This window comes from Xyrauchen texanus, chromosome 28 (genome assembly GCF_025860055.1).
Source record: "Xyrauchen texanus isolate HMW12.3.18 chromosome 28, RBS_HiC_50CHRs, whole genome shotgun sequence".
NCBI classification, from domain to species: Eukaryota; Metazoa; Chordata; class Actinopteri; order Cypriniformes; family Catostomidae; genus Xyrauchen; species Xyrauchen texanus.
This window is the reverse complement of record NC_068303.1, coordinates 11,855,808-11,876,414: the sequence shown is the minus strand read 5'-3', so window position 1 is coordinate 11,876,414 and position 20,607 is coordinate 11,855,808. Positions and strand designations below refer to the sequence as shown.

Sequence of the window (20,607 nt, the reverse complement as noted above, 5' to 3'; positions counted from 1 at the left end):
GATCCTTGGCAGAAAAGTACAATTTATTATAAGTAAATGTAAAGTTATGTTAATTCATTACACTTTGGTTGTAAAATAGGCTATTCACCTGCCCTATCCAAGAGTATTCTAACCAGTCACCTTTCACATAGGCTAAATCAAAAATATTAATAAACACCAGCACGTCACAAACACTTAATAAACGAGTCAAGAAGCACGTCTTTCTGTGCATTCCGCAAAGTATAACTGCAATATGCGCGCACTCAGATCTAAATCGCGGCTGGCTTGACCGCAGTCAGGGCCGGTTCTAGACATTTGGAGGCCCTAGGCAAAATGTATGTTGGAGGCCCCCCGCCATGCCCTCCTCCCCTCCACCTTTCAGAATTCACGAGTTCACACTTACATCAAATTAAATAGAGTAAAGATTATGCGTATTTGGCATGCTGTCCAGGGGAGGGCTCCAGGCTCTGAATTTTGGCCAGATTTACACAGTAAATCAAAGCATTGGATTGCATTGTATTTTGGATTGTGTTGTTTACATCCAATAAGAGATTATTAAAAATCAAAGTGAGGAGATGGGGGTGGTGGAGGGATGCTGATAAACGGTCAATGAACAGAGGTAAGTCTGCAGTATATATACCTCTTATCTCGTTGATTATCTGAATGTGCTCCTCCCGAACTTTGTTAATAAAACATAATTTAATAAAAAAGACTTGAAAACAAATATGATTCCTAACCATTTTATTTATACAAAACCTGTTATCAGTATTTTTATATTTTTACTTAAATGTGCATATTAATGTAACTTTAATTAAGGTAAACAAAAAAAAATCATCTGAAAAGTCATCTTTTTTTTTTTTAGCAGTCAGGAAGTTTTTTGCAGTAATTTGTTCAGTAATTTATTTATGGTAACACACTAACCCACTATTTGGGATAATGAACAGTTTTGTTTTTGATAGACTAAATATAGTCATATTAGGTATGTATTGTAGAGAAATACCTTATGATACACAAATCAGCTGCTACACTCTAAAAACTAATTCAGAGGACCTTTAGTCATTACTTAAATATATATATTGTTGTGAAATAAAAAATCAAGTTCTGAGATACTGTTACAGTTTTTACTTGTAATTGTTATCTTATTGAGCTTGGATGACACACAAATTGTGCCTATTGATTAAATATACAATCATGAGTTGTCAGAGTTTAACATTTTCAGTTAATAAAAAATAATTTAAATTTAAGTTCAGTTAATGTAAAATACAATTTTATGACGTGTAAACGGCCCACAGTTTCCATGTGCGCGCATGTTCAAGGCCAGACGAGTGACTACATACTATGGCTGAAACGCATTGAAGCGCGTGGTGAATGGTAAGTAATTTTATGCTTAATTAATTCACATATTTGCAATCGCTCAGGATTCTGTTTGTGATGATAGCCTACTGTAACCGAATACCGAAATCTGGAAGTCCTTAAAGGCCCTTGCACACTGAGTCCGAAATTCGCGGCTGAAATTTTTGCACGTTAAAAAATAAATACGACGTTATGTCAATCACACTTGCACACTACCGCCGAAACTTTAGTCCCTCGTTAAAAAAAAAAAATTGGATCGGGTTCGATTTTCTACGTTTTTCGTACACTCTTAAAATTGATGTGTTAAAAATGAACACAAAATATGTGTAAAAGGATTTGTAACACATTTTGTGTAAATATTGTGCTCAACTGTTTACACAATTACTGTGTTAAACACATTTAGTAGTACATGTTTATATAAAAGGCATATATTCTGTTGCAAATACTCAACAGGCGATGTCAACTTTAATGATTGGATTTATTTATCATGTTGAAAATGTGAATAAAGCATTTTAACTCGCTGGGGAAACAACTGTTGGGACTACGGGGATGTTTTTGCTGCGCATGCGCGGTGGCGGTCTTTTCCAACCGACGCCTAGCCAGCCGTCAGAATTCAGAAATGCGTCTGTCTGCCTCAGGTGAGTGAATATAATTAAACGTGTAAAATAATAAATATTTCTCCACATAGCATGAGAAAGAGTTGTGTTAATTGTCCAGGAAACATAATTTGTTTGTTTTAACCGTTTTCATGTTCCGTAGCCGAATATGTTTTGTGTGTTAACTAGCGTCAAGGCAAGCGAGCTCTCACGCTTTGCAAAGCTGTTTATTTATTGGGTATGACTGCTAATAATTGTTTTTAAAAAGTCGAAACGTTAAAGGTTAATATACATGGCACCTTAAGTTTGAACTAATTTGACTAGTCTCTAACAGTCATTTTACCAAAAACGTCCTTTTAACCACTGCATAGTTGTGGCGATGAGTGTTGTGTGGTTTAAAAAGCGCGCCACTTTGTGCTAAGTTACCTTGCTTGTCACTGACTAGGCTATTTACATGTATTGATAACGCGATACACTTAACGTTTACATTTTCTCATTAAATTATGACTCTTGTATGATTACAGCATTATAATATGGTGTTATTATATCTTTTATCTAGGTAATGGAAGACGAGGGTCAAATCACGTTTACTCTAACAATTTTACACAGAGTTCTCGCGACTGTCTTCATAGACGGGAAGGAAACATGGAGAAAACTATTCACAGTTGGAAGTGTTGGAGAACTGATTAACTCAGCCAAAACGGAGCTCTCTCAACAAGTATCTATTGATCGAATACTGAGATTTGACACAGATTTTCAAGAATTTATTGACATCGATGTTAATTCAGAAGTGAAGGAGCTTGACAAATTCCAAATATATTATACTGCTAGTATCACACAGGATCCATTAGATGGAAGAGTTGAGTCATTACTGGCGAGTCATGTTTTCACTCTTCCTATTTATAATTTTCAAAGTAAACATTTCAGTTGTAATTTTTTTCCCTTAGTTTCATTCAACAGAAGTAAGCCGGACTGTCACCACAACTGGTCTGCTGACACTGCTCGAGGAAAAGGCCCCTACAATCTTGAGAGAACATGAAGACACAAAGACATTGTCAATTTCTTTGAGAAAGTTACTTGTTAAAGTGGCTGTGAGTGACCTTGTAGAAAAGCATGGATTGTAAGTATATAACTGTTTAACAGATTTGCACTCATAAGTTATAAATAACATCAAATAACATTAGCTGTGTTTACATGGACCCTTATAATCGAATTGACTGCTCAATCGGACTAAAAAACCTTCATGTAAACACCTTAATCGATCTGATTGAGCTCGATCCGATTGGAATTTCGATTGGATTGAAAGGGGTAGTTTATTCCTTTTGTAATCTGAGTGTAAACACTTCATCGGATTAAAAAACGAAACTGAAAGGACTGCACATGTGCAATGATGTTGAAATAGTGTAATGACGTTGAAATAGCGTAATAATTCATTTAGATGACACTTTATTCAACAGGAAGAACAGCGCGTTCCGTGCGTCATATGTCATTACACTATTTCAATGTCATTACGCTATTTCAATGTCATTGCACATGCACAGTCCTTTCAGTTTTGGTTTTCAATCCGATCAAGTGTTTACATGTTCTCTCGATCAGATTACAAAAGGAATAAACTACCCTTTCAATCCAATCGAAATTCCAATCGGATCGAGCTCAATCAGATCGATTAAGATGTTTACATGAAGGTTTTTAGTCCGATTGAGCAGTCAATTCGATTATAAGGGTCCATGTAAACGCAGCTGTCCTGCAGAATTTAACTTGTTAACAACCCTGATAAAACCTGGCTTTAGCCTTCTAGTAATCATGAAGAGATTGATTAGCTAGTTCAGGTGTGTTTGATTAGGATTGAGCTAAACTCTGCCGGACAGTGGCCTCACTGGAAGGGTCGAGTTTGCCCATCACTGGTCTAGAGTATCAATGTATTATTCAAAGTGGGAACTTTTTTGTGTGCATGTCAATGTTTGTGTTAATACGAGTTTCTGCATGTATATGCTTGTATTGCCCCTTTTTTAGCTATCCATCTGGTACAGAAAAGCTGGCACTGGCAAAGGAGATTGTGTCACTGTTCCCCTCATTAAGGATTAATGTCCCATTTGGCGAAAATGAAGGACATGTAAGGATGTTTTACATTATTAATTTATGAGTATGAAATTACTTGGCAGTGTGTATACAAACTGCAAAAGCATACTTGAGTCCAACTTTTTATTTGTCCATTTCTCATGTTAGGAGCATTTTTTGATGGGCCATCACACAGTGGATTTATAGAAATGAGACTACGGAACATCAGACGGAAACTTCAACAGAGCCAGCGGATCTACAATTTGAAACGACGTCTTCCTACAGACCAACCTTCTCTGCCGATTACTGATGAAACAGTGCCCACTGAGTGGTTGACCTTGATAAAGAGGATGCGACCCTCTCCAGAGAACTCATCGTCAATAAAGACTGCAATTGACCAAACCTTCAGTTACCGTAGAAGATGGATAACGATCGAAATCGCCAACTGTTGGTCAAATCTTCAAGGAATATCCCAGATTTCTGGACATGCCAGCCTTGGTAATACATGTTAAACTAAGCTGCAGAGAACTTTACACAAAGGTTGTGTTTCATAATTTGTTAATATTAATAATTTCTTTGTTTTTTGTTTTATGCACTGCAGGTGGACATTGAATTTTCCAAGATGACAGATGGGAAAGAAGACATGTTTATCAAGAAATGGGAGGGGACGATTATCCCAAAACTCAAGGAAATAGCATCCTTTGAGAAAAAAATGTACATCAGACACTTATTGGAGAAAGCTGACAATCAGCAGGATGGTACGGTTTTATATGATTAATGTTTTGAAATGCTTATTTTTTTATCAACAGTATTTTTTACAGAATGAATTCCATGTTAAAACCAGAAAAAATGCAAAATAAACAGTATGTGAACCGTATTCAATGCTTCAGTGTGATTTCATGATAACTACATATTGGCTAAAGAAGTTTTCTCAAGGTCATGACAGAAGAGCAGACACAGCACATGGTAAGCCTGAATATCATGTGGAAAAAAGTGATCATTAATGTTGTCTGTTTATATTTTAAAAATTGAATTCCTCTCTGAAGTCCTTATTGTCCCATCAAAAATCTCCAACTCTCTTGATCAAAGACCCAAATGTCTTCAGGAGGCATTGCATTGCGATAGCCTGTGTTTCGCAGGAGGCTAAGTTGATAAAAACTTAGCCTCAGTTCAGAAATGTGTTTTATTGTGGACTAATCTTCTTCACCTTAATTACTTGCATTCATGTTGAAAATGATTAAGTTGATTCAACATAATGTTTTAAGTAAGGTGAAGAAGATTTTAGGCCACAATAAAACACATTTTTAAGTAACATGAACTTAATAATTTTCAACATGAATGCAAGTAATTAAGTTGATTCAACATAATGTTTTAAGTTCATGTTACTTAAAAATGTGTTTTATTGTGGCCTAAAAGGTAATTCACCATACTCAAAACATTGCTTTGAATTAATGTAATTCTGCCAGCAGTCTTAACTTAGAAATTCTAGTGGAAACGGTTAACATATTTTTTTTTGTTGACCCAATGTTTTATTTTTTAGAGTGTAGTGGAAGTGAAAAGACAAGTTAATTTCGTCAACTGTAATTGTGTGCTTATTCATATGCTTAAGATTGCATACTTATTTTCAATAAATATTGCAAAAGTATTTATGATTGGAAAACGAAAAAAATGAAGTCTATTATGGTCTATAGTCTATTATGATAGACTAGAGCAGTTAATGTAGGCTAAACATCTGCGTTTTAGAAGATATACAGACTGTTTTAAAACATAATAAACAATGCTTTAGTATAGTGCGTTTGCTCTTTGACTGACAAACTTTACTTTTCTGTAGTATTTTGCTGAGTCAGCTCCTGACTAGGGCTGGAAATCGATTGTAGCTACATACGCTCGGATTCAAAGTGTCAGAAGCGAATTCAGTCCATCATCGGTGCTCGCGCTCTTTTGAACTGGAAATAACCGTCAAATGATCTAGGCCTATCTCAAAATGACGCTGATCGTTAGAAACAGTTTATTTTTTACAATACATTACAATCACTCAAAATTAGATGATACCTGAATCACGAGCTGCACTTTCTTTGCGTGCCTGCTTAGCCTTACGCTTAACAGCCCCTGAAGGATGAGTTCGCTTCGGCGCCATCAGATAAATTTGCAGAAAAGTTGGATTTTATTCATCTACAATCTCTTCATTCATAAATTCAGAGGTTGGGAGTGACTCGCATGTAAACGGTGATATTACTTGGTTTAACTACAGGTGAATGACAATTGTTATATCCAATGGACAAACAGCATAGTATTTTGCTGCTCTTGATTGGTGGATAAGCATGTGTATGTTTTGGAGGCCCTGCCTCCAAGGCCGATGCCCTAGGCAACTGCCTAGTTCGCCTATAGGTAGCGCCGGCCCTGACCGCAGTCATGCAGACGTCCCGGTCCCTCAAGTTGGCTGGCAGTGAAATTGACCAAACGTTCAGGGTCACTGTATTTTCTACGACAATGTTGTAGACGTGATAGTCTTCTTCTAAGGTGTCTGACACTAATCTGGAAGTTGTCAATGACAGAGAGACGTCGAGATCTCGAAAAAAAATTAGGTCATGATCACGATAAAACAACTTTTTGTTATGCCGAGATCACGAGGAAATTAAGTCATGATCACGAGAAAACAACCTGTTATGTCGAGATCACGAGAAAACGAGACAGAAAAATAATAATAACGCAACGCCTCTTTGATCTTCCGTAGCCTACTGTAGTGTTCACTTTAAATACATTTTCCACTTAGTCATAAAAATACTTGTAAATGTCGCACAGTCATCAACATAAGTTGTCAATATTAATTCCTCCTTTCATGTAGCATTGAACTTTCCCTACATATACCTGATAAATTAATTGTGGAGGTGAGGCCGTGGTCGAGCGCCCATCTGGGGAGAGAGAAAGCTGTAAAGGACATCCACCTGAGATTAACTGTGACTAATTACCATTTCCAAGTTCACAGTGTGAGTCGGGGGAGATAAAAGACGGATAAAATGTGTGTGCAGCTGTACCGTTGCGCTGTAATGGCGAGTTTACATTTCACGAATTTAAGGTGCGTACACACTGCCAGCGACATCGCGCGCGACAGCGACTCAATACCATTCATTTTCAATGCGAGCACAGCGACTTCCGGCGACACGAGCTGTCGCGACCGTTGGCGCTAGATGTGGGCGTGTCCAGCGACAAAGTTGAGAAAAGTTCAGGTGCGTACACACTGCCAGCGACATCGCGCGCGACAGCGACTCAATACCATTCATTTTCAATGCGAGCACAGCGACTTCCGGCGACACGAGCTGTCGCGACCGTTGGCGCTAGATGTGGGCGTGTCCAGCGACGCGACAAAGTTGAGAAAAGTTCAACTTTGGAGCGACTAACGGAAGCGACAGCCAATAGGAGAGAAGACGGGAGATCTCACGTGATCCTTTCTCTCTCTCTCTCAGCTCCTGCAGTAACGGAAATGTGGATGAAAGGCTAATTCTTGCTGTTAGCAATTTTCCAGTGCTCTATATGTCTCTTCCCACGTACAAGGACATTTTTAAGAAAAATACTGCGTGGAAAGGTGTATCTGAGATCGTGGGGATTTTGTGGACCCAGACAGACCGGCATTTGCATTTTCGCCGCAGATAAACAGCCGCTATGGCAAACAGCACGCCTTGTTTCTCATTCATCTTTAATATAAAGCATTTTATGTACTGATTCCATTTATATTTAGTCTTTTCCCTCCAAAATGTTTGTTTTTAGTGGCAAGAAAATAGATTCGCTGTCAACAGCAATGGAGTGGCATCCGTGAATGTCATTTATAAACGTTACTAGGCGACCAGTAGTGGTAACACCCACTAGCGACTTCACCGCCAGCCACTGGCGACCTGCAGCGATAAAGTCGCTGACAGTGTGTACGCACCTTTCAACTTTGGAGTGACTAACGGAAGCGACAGCCAATAGGAGAGAAGACGGGAGAGCTCATGTGATCCTTTCTCTCTCTCTCAGCTCCTGCAGTAACGGAAAGGTGGATGAAAGGCTAATTCTTGCTGTTAGAAATTTTCCAGTGCTCTATATGTCTAATCCCACGTACAAGGACATTTTTAAGAAAAATACTGCGTGGAAAGGTGTATCTGAGATCGCGGGGATTTTATGGACCCAGACAGACCGGCGTTTGCATTTTCGCCGCAGATAAACAGCCGCTATGGCAAACAGCACGCCTTGTTTCTCATTCATCTTTGATATAAAGCATTTTATGTACTGATTCCATTTCTATTTAGTCTTTTTCCTCCAAAATGTTTGTTTTTAGTGGCAAGAAAATAGATTCGCTGTCAACAGCAATGGAGTGGCATCCGTGAATGTCATTTATAAACGTTACTAGGCAACCAGTAGTGGGAACACCCACTAGCGACTTCACCGCCAGCCACTGGCAACCTGCAGTGATAAAGTCGCTGGCAGTGTGTACGCACCTTAAAGGTTTTATTTCAAATTTTATTTGAACATTTTCTATGATAAATCAATAACACAACACATTTAATTATTATACAACAATACATCTTCTGGAGCAGTCACATGTAAGCAGAAAACAAAGTTGATCATATTGTATTATACCATGGTCAGTCTAAATACTAGATTCTGATTGGCTGGAAGGTGGTGTGCATTAAAACAGTTTTCTGCACAGTTCGTTCCAGTCAGTTTGCATAGACAGACACTTAGCATTTGTTTTATGGAGACATGTCTGTCTTGCTTTGGCACATGGGCGGTGCCAGAAATTCTTTTTAGAATCATATGCTGCTATTCTGCTGCCTAGTCTGTTGTAGTGTGATATCTTTGTTGGAGGACCTCTTTCTAAAAAGTCATTTTCAATATATGAGCCAGTCACCTCAACAGAAAGTGGAACACCTGCATCAGCAGCTGCTTTTTGGCGGTTTAAGCAGCTTTGCTTCCTTGTGTCCCCAAATATCATTGCAGTAACCATTTCTGACAGAACCAGTGTCCATTCGAGAGCAAATACTTTTGATGCATGCACTCATAAGGAAGAATTCCACTCCTGACTGCAAATTCAGCATTTGTCTTGCATTCATCCAGTTCACAGATTAGTTTTTGGCTTGCACCCCATGTTTTTTTCTGAACATGGCCATTTTTGCCATCAATGCATTGGCATGACAGGTGCCGTTTAGCTGAAATTTCAGTTACCCTTTGCCTGTGTATTCTGTTAATGTGAACCAGCAAGTTCCTTTTATTTATTTGAATGCCACAGTGTGTGCAAGTCACCCTGACTTGCTGCCGGACGCATAATCCTACTACTGACAATGGTGCTGCTGGGGATGGAGGTGGTGTTGCTGGGGTTAAAGGTGGTGCTGCTGCTGGAGATGGAGGTGCTGCTGCTGGAGGTGCTGATGCTGCTGGAGGTAGTGCTGCTGGAGATGGAGATGGTGCTGCTGCTGCTGCTGCTGCTGGAGGTGCTGCTGCTGGAGGTGGTGCTGCTACTGGAGGCGGTGCTGCTGCTGGAGGCGGTGCTGCTTCTGGAGGTGGTGCTGCTGCTGGAGGTGCTGCTGCTGCTGGAGATGGAAGTGGTGCTGTATTTTTGCAACTTGTCGTATGTTTAATCAGAGCATCTCTTCTGATTAATGTTGATGTGCAGTAGCAGCAGTGAAAATGTGCTGCTTGTCTGCAGTCTAGACTGCATGACAAAATCTAAAATGTAGAAAGAATAACTTTGATAAACTGTCTTGTTTACAATGTTTTATACAGTGCAGTGCCCCTGTAGAGGTTTCTACATCCCTTGGTCTAAAGAGAATTTCTATAGTTTTACTCATTTATGAATTTAACAATGATGTAATTTATGAATGACATACATATTACATATAGTGATTGAATTATTGATTTATGAACCCCTTTGGAAATTTGTTTTTCATATTTTAGACGGACTTCATTATGTCTTCATCTATGCTACATTTTCTGATAAAATGGGGGGGGGGGGGTTAGAGTAGGTTTAAAACTTTTACTTTTTACTCTCACTCCAGTTAAGTTCCTGTCATTACATTACTGGGTTTAATTTTAATGAATGTGTAATTTATTGAGAGATTATTGAATGGGACTTTTACAGAATGGAAGATCACACAGCTGTGCATGCTGTCACAGACTGTCACTCAATCACAGCAGCATCAAACCCTTCAAAGTGAAACACGTTCTTCGCTCTGTACAGTGAAAAAAGAATATGCCTTCATTTAACACCAAGACAAGCTGTATTTCAAGATTAAAACCTCAGCTTCAATTTAAGGCAGCACGCTGAGGTAAGTTTTGGCTCTAATGCTAACTCTGGCTTTTCTGTGTAATGTGATTGTCCTTTTCAGGGTGACAATGTAACTGGGCTCTTATAACATCCGTTTTTAAGTGTACATTTTTAAATCAGTTCTCTTTGTCCCGCATCCCGCATGTCACTGGACAATGTAATTGGGCTCTTATAACATCCGTTTTTAAGTGTACATTTTAAAATCAGTTCTCTTTGTCCCGCATCCCACATGTCATGAGCAGTATTTACGCATTTACTGGAAACTGTTGCAGCTACTTTAGGCAAATTAACTGTATAAATCACATCACTTTTGAAGATATGGACTGGAGTCTTATGAATTACTTTTATGATGCCTTTGTGCTCTTTGGAGCATCAAAATGTTGGCCTACAGAGCTAAAATATTCTTAAAAGAATAATTTGTGTTCTGTATACATAGTCATACACATCTGGGATGACATGAGGGAGAGTAAATAATACATTTACATTTATGCATTTGGCAGATGCTTTTATCCAAAGCGACTTACAGTGCACTTATTACAGGGACAATCCCCCCGGAGCAACCTGGAGTTAAGTGCCTTGCTCAAGGACACAATGGTGGTGGCTGTGGGGTTAGAACCTGTGACCTTCTGATTAACAGCCCTGTGCTTTAGCCACTACGCCACCACCACACCTATGTGTGAAATAATGAGATCATTTTCATTTTTTGGTGAACTATACCTTTAAAGTGATAGCTCAGCCATAATGTAATATTCTGTCATCATTTCCCAACCCTCATGTTGTTCCAACCCCATTGTATTATGTGGAACACAAAATATGTTAGACATAATATTAGAGACTGACCATCTCAGTCACCATTCACTTTCAAAATATGGAGATAAAGAACATTCACTGAAAGTAAATAGTGACTATTAGACATTTGGGCTAATATCTCCTTAGAGTTGCATGCAAGAAAAGAAAGTCATACGGGTTTGGAACAACATGATGGTGAATGATGACAAAATTTCCATTAATAATTATAATAATAATTCTGTAATACATGTTAAATGTGTATTACATAATGGAATATAGGGGAGTTACCGTCTATTATGTCATTTGTGAAAGTAATGAAGTACTTTACTCTTACTCAAGTAATTATTTATGTTAGTACTTTTATTTCTACTAAGTAATTATACTTTTACTTGAGTACAGTTTTTGACTCCCCTACCGACCTCTGCCTATTTCACATAACTCTCAATATCCATATATCTGTTCTGGAACACAGTCATGCACGGTGAGTGAAATAAAGTGAACATCCTGAACCTCTAAGGTCTTTTTTTATTATCTTCGTGTTTAAATCAACTGTTTTTGTGTAAATCGTAAATCAACAGAAGTTAGAAAGAGAACATAATTTGACTCACATTAAGGAAAACCATTATAAAAGGAAAATTATTTTTGTTTTCATTTCAAATAATGAAATGTATTTACACAAAACATCTAAGGTACTACACGTTTTAATGATTGTAAAGAAAAATATATATATATCAATTTCAGAATATAGTAATTGTTATTTTTCCACTGGTATATTGACATCACTACAAGATGATAAAAACTTTCTGGGCTTTAAGGAAAACCTAGCTCTGCACCGCTCATGCAACTTTAAAATAATAATTAACAGAATTATAATGACAATACAATCAAAATATTCTTGTTTACATCAATATGCAGTATGTGATTAGAAAGAAAGTCAAGCATTAACATTAAAATCCTCAATTACCATATAAATACAAATCTCAGCTAAGTGTTGAGACAAGAATCTTTCTATGAAAGTACTTCAAAAGTGCCATTTAGAGCACATTTATTTTGACATAGGAAGAAATAACTCATATATGCTCTTACCTTCCCTCTTGGAAACTAACTCTGAACATCAGAATTTCTTGATGGCTGATAATTTGTTTCCTTGTCAGATGATCCACACACAACATTTTTCTTCTTACATAGTTTTGTTTAAAATTTTATATATATTATTTATAATTGTACATGCATTTGACAGAGTACACACACAGAGTGCATCTCTCCAAAACCCTTCACACAGGAACTCTTTGCAGGCTCTTTTGGCAACAAATGGTTGCTTTCAAACTTACTGTATAAAATGATCACATCCTTCAAAATAAATAAGAAAAAATTATAATAAATAAAAATATAAATTAAACATAGAACAGTTAGACTTTAAAACTGAACATTGAAACAGAATAGATATGGATTGCAAACAAGGTGTTACGAACCTCGCTCCCCGAGCTCACACGCTCGCCCCCCGAGCTCACACGCTCACTTCGTCGAGCTCACAGGCTCGCCCCCCGAGCTCACACGCTCACTTCGTCGAGCTCACAGGCTCCCTCCCCGAGCTCGCACGCTCACTTCTTCGAGCTCACCCGCTCGCTCCCAATCACCAGTTATTAGTTTCACCTGCACTCGTCTCAATCACTAGGTTATTCGTTTCACCTGCACCGCTCGTTTTTTCCCCTATATATATCACAACCGTCTCACTCTTGTAGGTTATTGTGTAGTTTACCCCTTCGCTTTGCCAGCACTAGTTTTCCCCTAGCTTCCCCTGTCTTTTCCTCTCGCTAGTCTCGTCTAGTTGTTTACTGATTTCCCGGCTTCGACCTAACGCTCCCCCCGACTACTCTTCTGTGGATTTGCCCTTTGTTATATTCTGATTCCCCGGCTTCGACCTCACGCTCCCCCTTGACGACTCTTCACTCAAGACGCAGAGGTTCCCTCTGAGTCTTTCACGGCTCTACCGGCCTCTGCTCCGCCCTCAGAGTCTTCCACGGCCCTGCCGGCCTCTGCTCCGCCCTCAGAGTCTTCCACGGCTCTGCCGGCCCCTGTTCCGCCCTCAGAGTCTTCCACGGCTCTGCCGGCCCCTGTTCCGCCCTCAGAGTCTTCCACGGCTCTGCCGGCCCCTGTTCCACCCTCAGAGTCTTCCAAGGCTCTGTTGGGCTCTGCTCCGCCCTCAGAGTCTTCCACGGCTCTGCCAACCTCTGCTCGGCCCTCAGAGTCTTCCACGGCTTGGCCAGCCTCTGCTCACCCCTCAGAATCCTCCAGGGCCCCGCCTCTTGAGCCTCCCGGGGCTCCTCCTCTCGAGCCTTCCAGGGCTCCTCCTCTCGAGCCTCCCGGGGCTCCTTCTCTCAAGCCTCTCAGGGCTTCGTCTCACGAGTCTTTCAGGGCTCCTCCTCCTCTCAAGCCTCTCAGGGCTTCGTCTCTCGAGTCTTTCAGGGCTCCTCCTCTCGAGCCTCTCAGGGCTTCGTCTCTCGAGTCTTCCAGGGCTCCTCCCCCTCGCAAGCCTCTCAGGGCTTCGTCTCTAGAGTCTTCCAGGGCTCCTCCTCCTCTCGAGCCTCTCAGGGCTTCGTCTCTTGAGTCTTTCAGGGCTCCTCCTCCTCTCGAGCCTCTCAGGGCTTCGTCTCCCGAGTCTTCCAGGGCTCCTCCTCCTCTCGAGCCTCTCAGGGCTTCATCTCTCGAGTCTTCCAGGGCTCCCCCTCCAGAGCCTCCTACGGCTCCCTCTCCCTAAGCCTCCTATGGCTCCGCCTCCCGAGCCTCCTGCGGCTCCCCCTCCAGAGCCTCCTACGGCTCCACCTCCCGAGCCTCCCACGGCTCTGCTCCCTGAGACTCCAGAGCTTTCTAGGGCTCCGCCTCTCGAGCCTCCTATGGCTCCGCCTCTCGAGCCTCCTACGGCTCCGCCTCTCGGGCCTCCTACGGCCTCGCCTCCAGAGCCTCCTACGGCTCTGCCCCCAGGGACTCCAGAGCCTTCTAGAGCTCTGCCTCCCGAGCCTCCTACGGCTCTACCCCCAGAGATGACAGAGCCCGCAAGGTCTTCGCCTCAGAAACCTCCCATGGCGCCACTTCCCTTGGCTCCGCCTCCAGAGCCTTCCAGGTCTTCGCCTCAGAAACCTCCCACAACGCCACCTCCCTTGGCTCCGCCTCCAGAGCCTTCCAGGTCTTCGCCCCTAAAGCCTCCTTCGGCTCCACCTCCAGAGCCTTCCAGACCTCCGCCTCTAGAGCCTCCCACGGCGCCACCGTCATTGGCTCCACCTCCTGAGCCTTCCAGGCCCCAGCCTCTAGAGCCTCCTACGGTGCCACCTCCATCGCCTCTAGAGCCTCCCACGGCGCCACCATCATTGGCTCCACCTCCTGAGCCTTCCAGACCCCCGCCTCTAGAGCCGCCTATGGTGCCGCCTCTGTCGGCTCCGCCGCCAGAGCCTTCCAGGTCTCCGCCTCTAGAGCCTCCGGTGGCACCACCTCCCTCTGCCCTGTCTCTTGGGCTCCCTATGGTGCCGCCTCCTCAGTCTCTCAGTGCCCCGCCTGCCGAGTCTCTCACGGCTCCACCTTCCAAGGCTCCGTCTCCCAAGTCCTCCACGGCCCCGCCTTTCACGGCTCCGCCCCCGGGAACCCTTCCTCACTGGGTTCTGCCTGCTTCCCCAGTAACCGTTCCTCCTCCCGGGCCTCCTGACCCTCTTCCTGTCCTGTGGCCTCATCCCTGGCCTCCTGACCCGATTCCTGTCCCGTGGCCACCTCCCAGGTCCCCGGACCCAATCCCTGTCCTCCAGTCGCCTTCCAGACCCCCTGACCCAGTCTCAGCCCTATGGCTGCCCCCTAGATCTCCCGACCACCCGCCTGTCCGCTATGTCCCCCCTGACCTTGCCTTCCTGCCTGCCCTCTGTGCCCCTTGGACTGCCCTCAATTTTGTTGTTGTGTTTTGTGGGTTTTCTGTTCTGGGGTTTTTTGTTTGTTGGGATCGCCAACAACCCGATTGTCCTGCACCACTTCCCAGAGGTCGCGCACCTCGCAACCGAGCGCAGCCGTCTGGAGCCGTCCGTAGCAGAGGGGGGAGTACTGTCACGAACCTCGCTCCCCGCGCTCACACGCTCGCTCCCCGAGCTCGCTTCGTCGAGCTCACAGGCTCGCCCCCCGAGCTCACACGCTCACTTCGTCGAGCTCACACGCTCGCCCCCCGAGCTCACACGCTCACTTCGTCGAGCTCACAGGCTCGCTCCCCGAGCTCGCGCGCTCGCTCCCCGAGCTCACACGCTCGCTTCGTCGAGCTCACCCGCCTGCTCCCCGAGCTCACACGCTCGCTCCCAATCACCAGTTATTAGTTTCACCTGCACTCGTCTCAATCACTAGGTTATTCGTTTCACCTGCACTGCTCGTTTTTTCCCCTATATATATATCACAACCCTTTCGTCTCACGCTTGTTGGTTATTGTGTAGTTTACCCCTTCGCTATGCCAGCACTAGTTTTCCCCTAGCTTCCCCTGCCTTTTCCTCTCGCTAGTCTCGTCTAGTTGTTTACTGATTTCCCGGCTTCGACCTAACGCTCCCCCCGACTACTCTTCTGTGGATTTGCCCTTTGTTATATTCTGATTCCCCGGCTTCGACTTCACGCTCCCCCTTGACGACTCTTCACTGGATTTGCCCCTTTTGTACTGTTGCCTGTTTTTTTCGAATAAAGCTGTTTTTATTCGACATTGTGACTGTCTCTTCTTGTGAGCGTGAGACAAGGATCTATTTAAGGATTCGTTTTAAAACACAAAAGACATACTTTATGCCTTGGAAATTGACAAAAAGGTAACTTACAGCACTTGAATTGGCTTTAGATAATAGTTGGATTTTTATATTAAATTTTATGTTGCAGATGTCTGTGTATTGTAAGAAAGTTCAGCTTTTCCATTCAGTCAGCTTAAATCAACATGTAATGTGATAGATCATCCTGAACATTTTTTTTTTTAAATATCATACATGCCTGGGTGTAACTATAATAAGTGTGGTCTGCTGAAACAGAATTAATAACTCATCTGGCACCACAGCAGACAATGGAACAATTAAATAATTTATTTTCCTCAAATCTTGTGTTAGTCGCCACATACTATAGCCTTTTTGACAGGATTGTTTGGTGTATTATATAGTGAATTGGTTGGTTTCAATGTACCTTGTGACAACAACCGTTGTATTATTGGACCAATACCTTCTTCCTTTTCTTTTGAGAGAGGGTACTGTTTGCAGTATACTGTTATGTTAGACCAAAGTTTAGCCATGTATGGCCTAATGTAAATTAAGCCAGCCTCATCTTTGTGGGCAGCCCACAATGCTGGGTTGACATGGAGTAGTTCCTGTTTCACATCAGAAGACCTCTGAGCATTTCACCACAAGTTCCTTTACACACAGGCTGAAAATACACTGAGGAAATAAATATTTCAAAGAGTTAGTTTCAAATGATATCTTGGCACCAATTTTGTGCATCAGATCACACCCGCAGATCATAAGCAGAATGGAGAGTCAGGTAAAATGACAAACTCATGCATTTTCAATAGAGTTGGGTCGTCTGGGGAGGTAATGGGCAATTTTTGTGTCATTTGACATTTCACAGGGACGCCATTAATTCCCACAGAGTTTATAATGCATTCCGTAATCGAGCCTTCGTAACAATGCCCTGCCAGGGAACTTTTAGAAGTGCTAGTGTCTACCAAGAACATTTAGGGTTTACTATCAACATACAGCACAAGAAAAGGCAAGGTAGAATCGTCAAAACGCAAAACAGAAGGTAGAAAATATAACGAGGGCTCAGTATTCTGTTGGCATCCCTAGCACAGGGTCCACTCTGTTGGATAATCAGGTGCAGAGCACTCTGAGGGTCGATTACGTGGAGCATTTCGGTAGTCATCACGATTTCCACGGTCATCCTGTCGGTGATTGTTGCCGCATTTGCACTGTTGTAAATCATACTGTTTCTTCTGACATTCGTGCTTAAAGTGTCCCAGCTTGCCACAGTAATAGCAATGGCCCTAGCCATCACCCTCCAATCCAACAGGTCCCAGACGTGCTCAATGGGGTTGAGATCCAGGCCCCAGGTCATGATGGAGGGTCATGTCAGGATGAGCCTGCAGGAAGGGTACCACATGAGGTAGGAGGATGCCTTCCCTGTAACGCACAACGTTGAGATTGCCTGCAATGACAAAAAGTGCAGTCCAATGATGCTGTGTCATACCGCCCCAGACCATGACGGACCCTCCACCTCCAAATTGATCGCACTCCAGAGTACAGGCCTCGGTGTAACACTCATTCCTTTGATGATAAACATGATTCCAACCATTACCCCTAGTGAGACAAAACTGCGACTCATCAGTGAAGAGCACTTTTTGCCAGTCCTGTCTGGTCCAGCGAAGGTGGGTTTGTGCCCATAGGCGACATTGTTACCAGTGATATCTGGTAAGGACCTGCCTTACAACAGACCTACAAGCCATCAGTCCAGCCTCTCTCAGCCTATTGCGGACAGTCTGAGCACTGATGGAGGGATTGTGCGTTCCTGGTGTAACTCAGGCAGTTGTTGTTGCCATCCTGTACCTGTTCCGCAGGTGTGATATTCGGATGTACCGATCCTGTGCAGGTGTTATTACATGTGGCCTGCCACTTCGAGGACAATCAGCTGTCCTTCCTGTCTCCCTGTAGTGCTGTCTTATGCTTCTCAAAGTACGGACATTGCAATTTCTTGCCCTGGCCACATCTGCAGTCCTCATAACGCCATGCAGTATGCCTCAGGCACGTTCACACACATGAGCAGGGACCCTGGGCATCTTTCCTTTGGTGTTTTTCAGAGTCAGTAGAAAGGTCTCTATAGTGTCCTATGTTTTTATAACTGTGACCTTAATTGCCTACCATCTGTAAGCTGTTAGTGTCTTAATGACCGTTCCACAGGTGCATGTTTATGAATTGTTTGTTTCGAATTGAACAAGGGTGGAAAACGTTTAAACCCTTTACAATTATTATCTGTAAAGTTATTTTGATTTTTACTAAATTATCTTTAAAATACAGTGTCCTGAAAAAGGGATGTTTTTTTTTTTGTTGTTGAGTTTACTAACATCACCACACACATATACAGTAATAATAGGGTGACCAAACATCCTCATTTTGCAATTTCTTTACTACCTAAATGTCTGGGATCTTGTTTGGCTTTGTTTTTATATTGACATTGTGTAATGTTTCTGAATAATACTCTGACACAACAAAGTAGCTTTCAGACTTTTTAATGAACTTATTAATCTCGGTTATAAACCATTTCTAGTTTCTCCCGCTTCCTCGTTAACTAAAATCCTGCTGCTTACGCAGGCAGTCTTAACTTAACTATGAAACTCAAAACGCCCTCTTGTGGACTGGATAAACAATGTCCGCTTTCAAACTAAAACACATCACATGTGGAAATAATAAAGCATAATGTCACATGTTATAAATCGTAAACATTACAACATGCTCTTTAAATTTGTCATACATTCTGTGTGTGCATATTTTCCATTTAAAATAGTGTATCAGTTTCATTTTACCCATTTACCTGGCCTCTCTTTCTTTGCGCACGCGAAAGAGCTTTGTATTTTGTCTTTTGACATTTCTCTTAAATTATTACTTTTTTTTTGTATGCAGCTAAGCTGCCGTTGCTTTGACAATATGAATGTACGATTACTTGTCTTGCCAATTAAGCAACAACTGAAAGTGCTGCATGCCCAGCCATGTAAAGTGACCATTTTTAATGAAACATTATACAAAAACACACTACTAGTAATTATATAACAATGATCAATAATAAAATAATGTAACTTTACTTTTTTTCATTTTTTCAGAGGACAAATCTCAGTTGAATCCACGTCTGAACCATCAATCCATGCATCTTATCACATAGCTTGTTGAGCACATTACCCTGGAGACATAGTGCATGTGGAGGCTTCACTCTATTCTCTGCAGCATCCACGCACAACTCACCACATGACCCACCGAGAGCGAACCACATTATAGCAACCATGAGGAGCTTATCCAATGTGACTCTACCCTCCTTAGCAACCAATTTGTTTGCTTAGGAGACCTGGCTGGAGTCTCTCAACACGCCCTGGATTCGAACTCATGACTCCAGGGGTGGTAGTCTGTGTCTTTAGTTGCTGAGCTACCCAGGCTCCAAAAGTAATATTCTTGTTAATCATTTTTGTATTTTTTTTCATGTAAAAATATCTAGAAATCTTTAAAACAAGATCAGTTTGATTTATCTTGTTTTAGAAACCACACTGCATAAGATAATTAGGTTTTTCAGAGAATGCATTTTTAACATGTGTATTTTGTCTTAATGTACTGGCAGTTTTTATAGACAAAACAAGTGAAAAAATATACCAGTGAAGTAGTCATCCAAAGTATTTAGAATATGTTATTGACCTTGCAAGTAATCTAATGGAATATGTTACAAATGACATTTTTCAGCATGTAATCTGTAGTGGAAAACATTTCAAAAGTAACCCTCCCAACCCTGATTAGATATGATATATTAATACTGATTCTCTGCTACTGGACTTTATATCTGTAAATAAAAAAATATTATTCAAAGTCTAATTTTGTGATAAATTTGAAAGGGCTTATAAGAGCTAGTAAAGTTATCCAGTGAAGAGCAGTGAGCATTATTCTCTATTTCTGTATTGTTGTTTGATTAATTTTCTCTAATACCAATTTCGTATGTTGGCCCTTTATGCAGTCTAAATGCCTCTGGTTAATAATTACTATATTTAAGCAATATTTTATTTTGACCAGTTGCCATTTTCTGTAAATAAATGCTCTAAATGACAATAGTTTATTTGGAATTTGGGAGAAATGTTGACTTTAGTTTATAGAATAAAACAAAAATGTAAATTTTACTCAAACACATACCTTTAAATAATAAATTTGGAGGGGTCTCTTAAGTTTTTCCAGAGCTGTTTTTGACAGGGATCTTACAGTATCCTCAATGGGTTGCACTGATGTTTAAATTGTTTTCCATCATTCTGCAGACAAAACATTGAGAGAGAAAAAAAAAGTAGACAACAAACTCCACAAAGCACAAGCTGTGAATATTAGATGTGATTTAAGACCTTTATATGGCTTAATTCAGCACATGCAGTTGAAGAGACTGTAAGTCATGTATTATACTGATGTGTTTTTTTCCTTTTACATAAAAGTATATTATATATTATATTATAAACCAATTTGCCCAATTTTTCTTTTAGAAACAATGGAAGCTACTCCTGAGTATATTCCACAAGTAAAGACTGTGCATGTTTAGTTTGTGTATTGTTTCTGTGAGAACATCAGAAATCAGCATATGTAATGATGTAGGTGCGGGTCAAGAGACAAGGCAGACTGGGGTGTGGATCCAAATGCGGCTTTTATTGTTGGCACAAAAGAAAACTAAACACTGGACAAAAATAAAGGCCCACGATGGGGAAAAACCTAAACTAACAAACTGGTGGAACACAGGTAGGGGAACATCCACGAAGGGCTGGGA

The 20,607-nt window shown here is 41.6% G+C and overlaps 1 protein-coding gene across 1 annotated transcript; it reads left to right on the top strand.

The window, feature by feature from the left end:
• The first annotated feature begins 1,915 nt into the window (after positions 1-1,915).
• Positions 1,916-4,193, top strand: LOC127622465 (uncharacterized). Its single transcript, XM_052096569.1, has 5 exons — positions 1,916-1,970; positions 2,488-2,787; positions 2,876-3,048; positions 3,942-4,041; positions 4,155-4,193. Exons 2-5 carry the CDS (start codon positions 2,491-2,493, stop codon positions 4,191-4,193), a joined length of 609 nt encoding a protein of 202 aa, XP_051952529.1. The 5' UTR covers positions 1,916-1,970; positions 2,488-2,490.
• The last annotated feature ends 16,414 nt before the right edge of the window (positions 4,194-20,607 follow it).

Bases quoted from the DNA above. Each gene is read 5' to 3' on its own strand.
- LOC127622465 (XM_052096569.1), top strand. From the start codon at position 2,491: ATGGAAGACGAGGGTCAAATCACGTTTACTCTAACAATTTTACACAGA. The intron at 2,788-2,875 runs GTTGAGTCATTA...TTTTTCCCTTAG, and splicing joins AGGATCCATTAGATGGAAGA to TTTCATTCAACAGAAGTAAG. The intron at 4,042-4,154 runs GTAAGGATGTTT...TTCTCATGTTAG, and splicing joins TTGGCGAAAATGAAGGACAT to GAGCATTTTTTGATGGGCCA.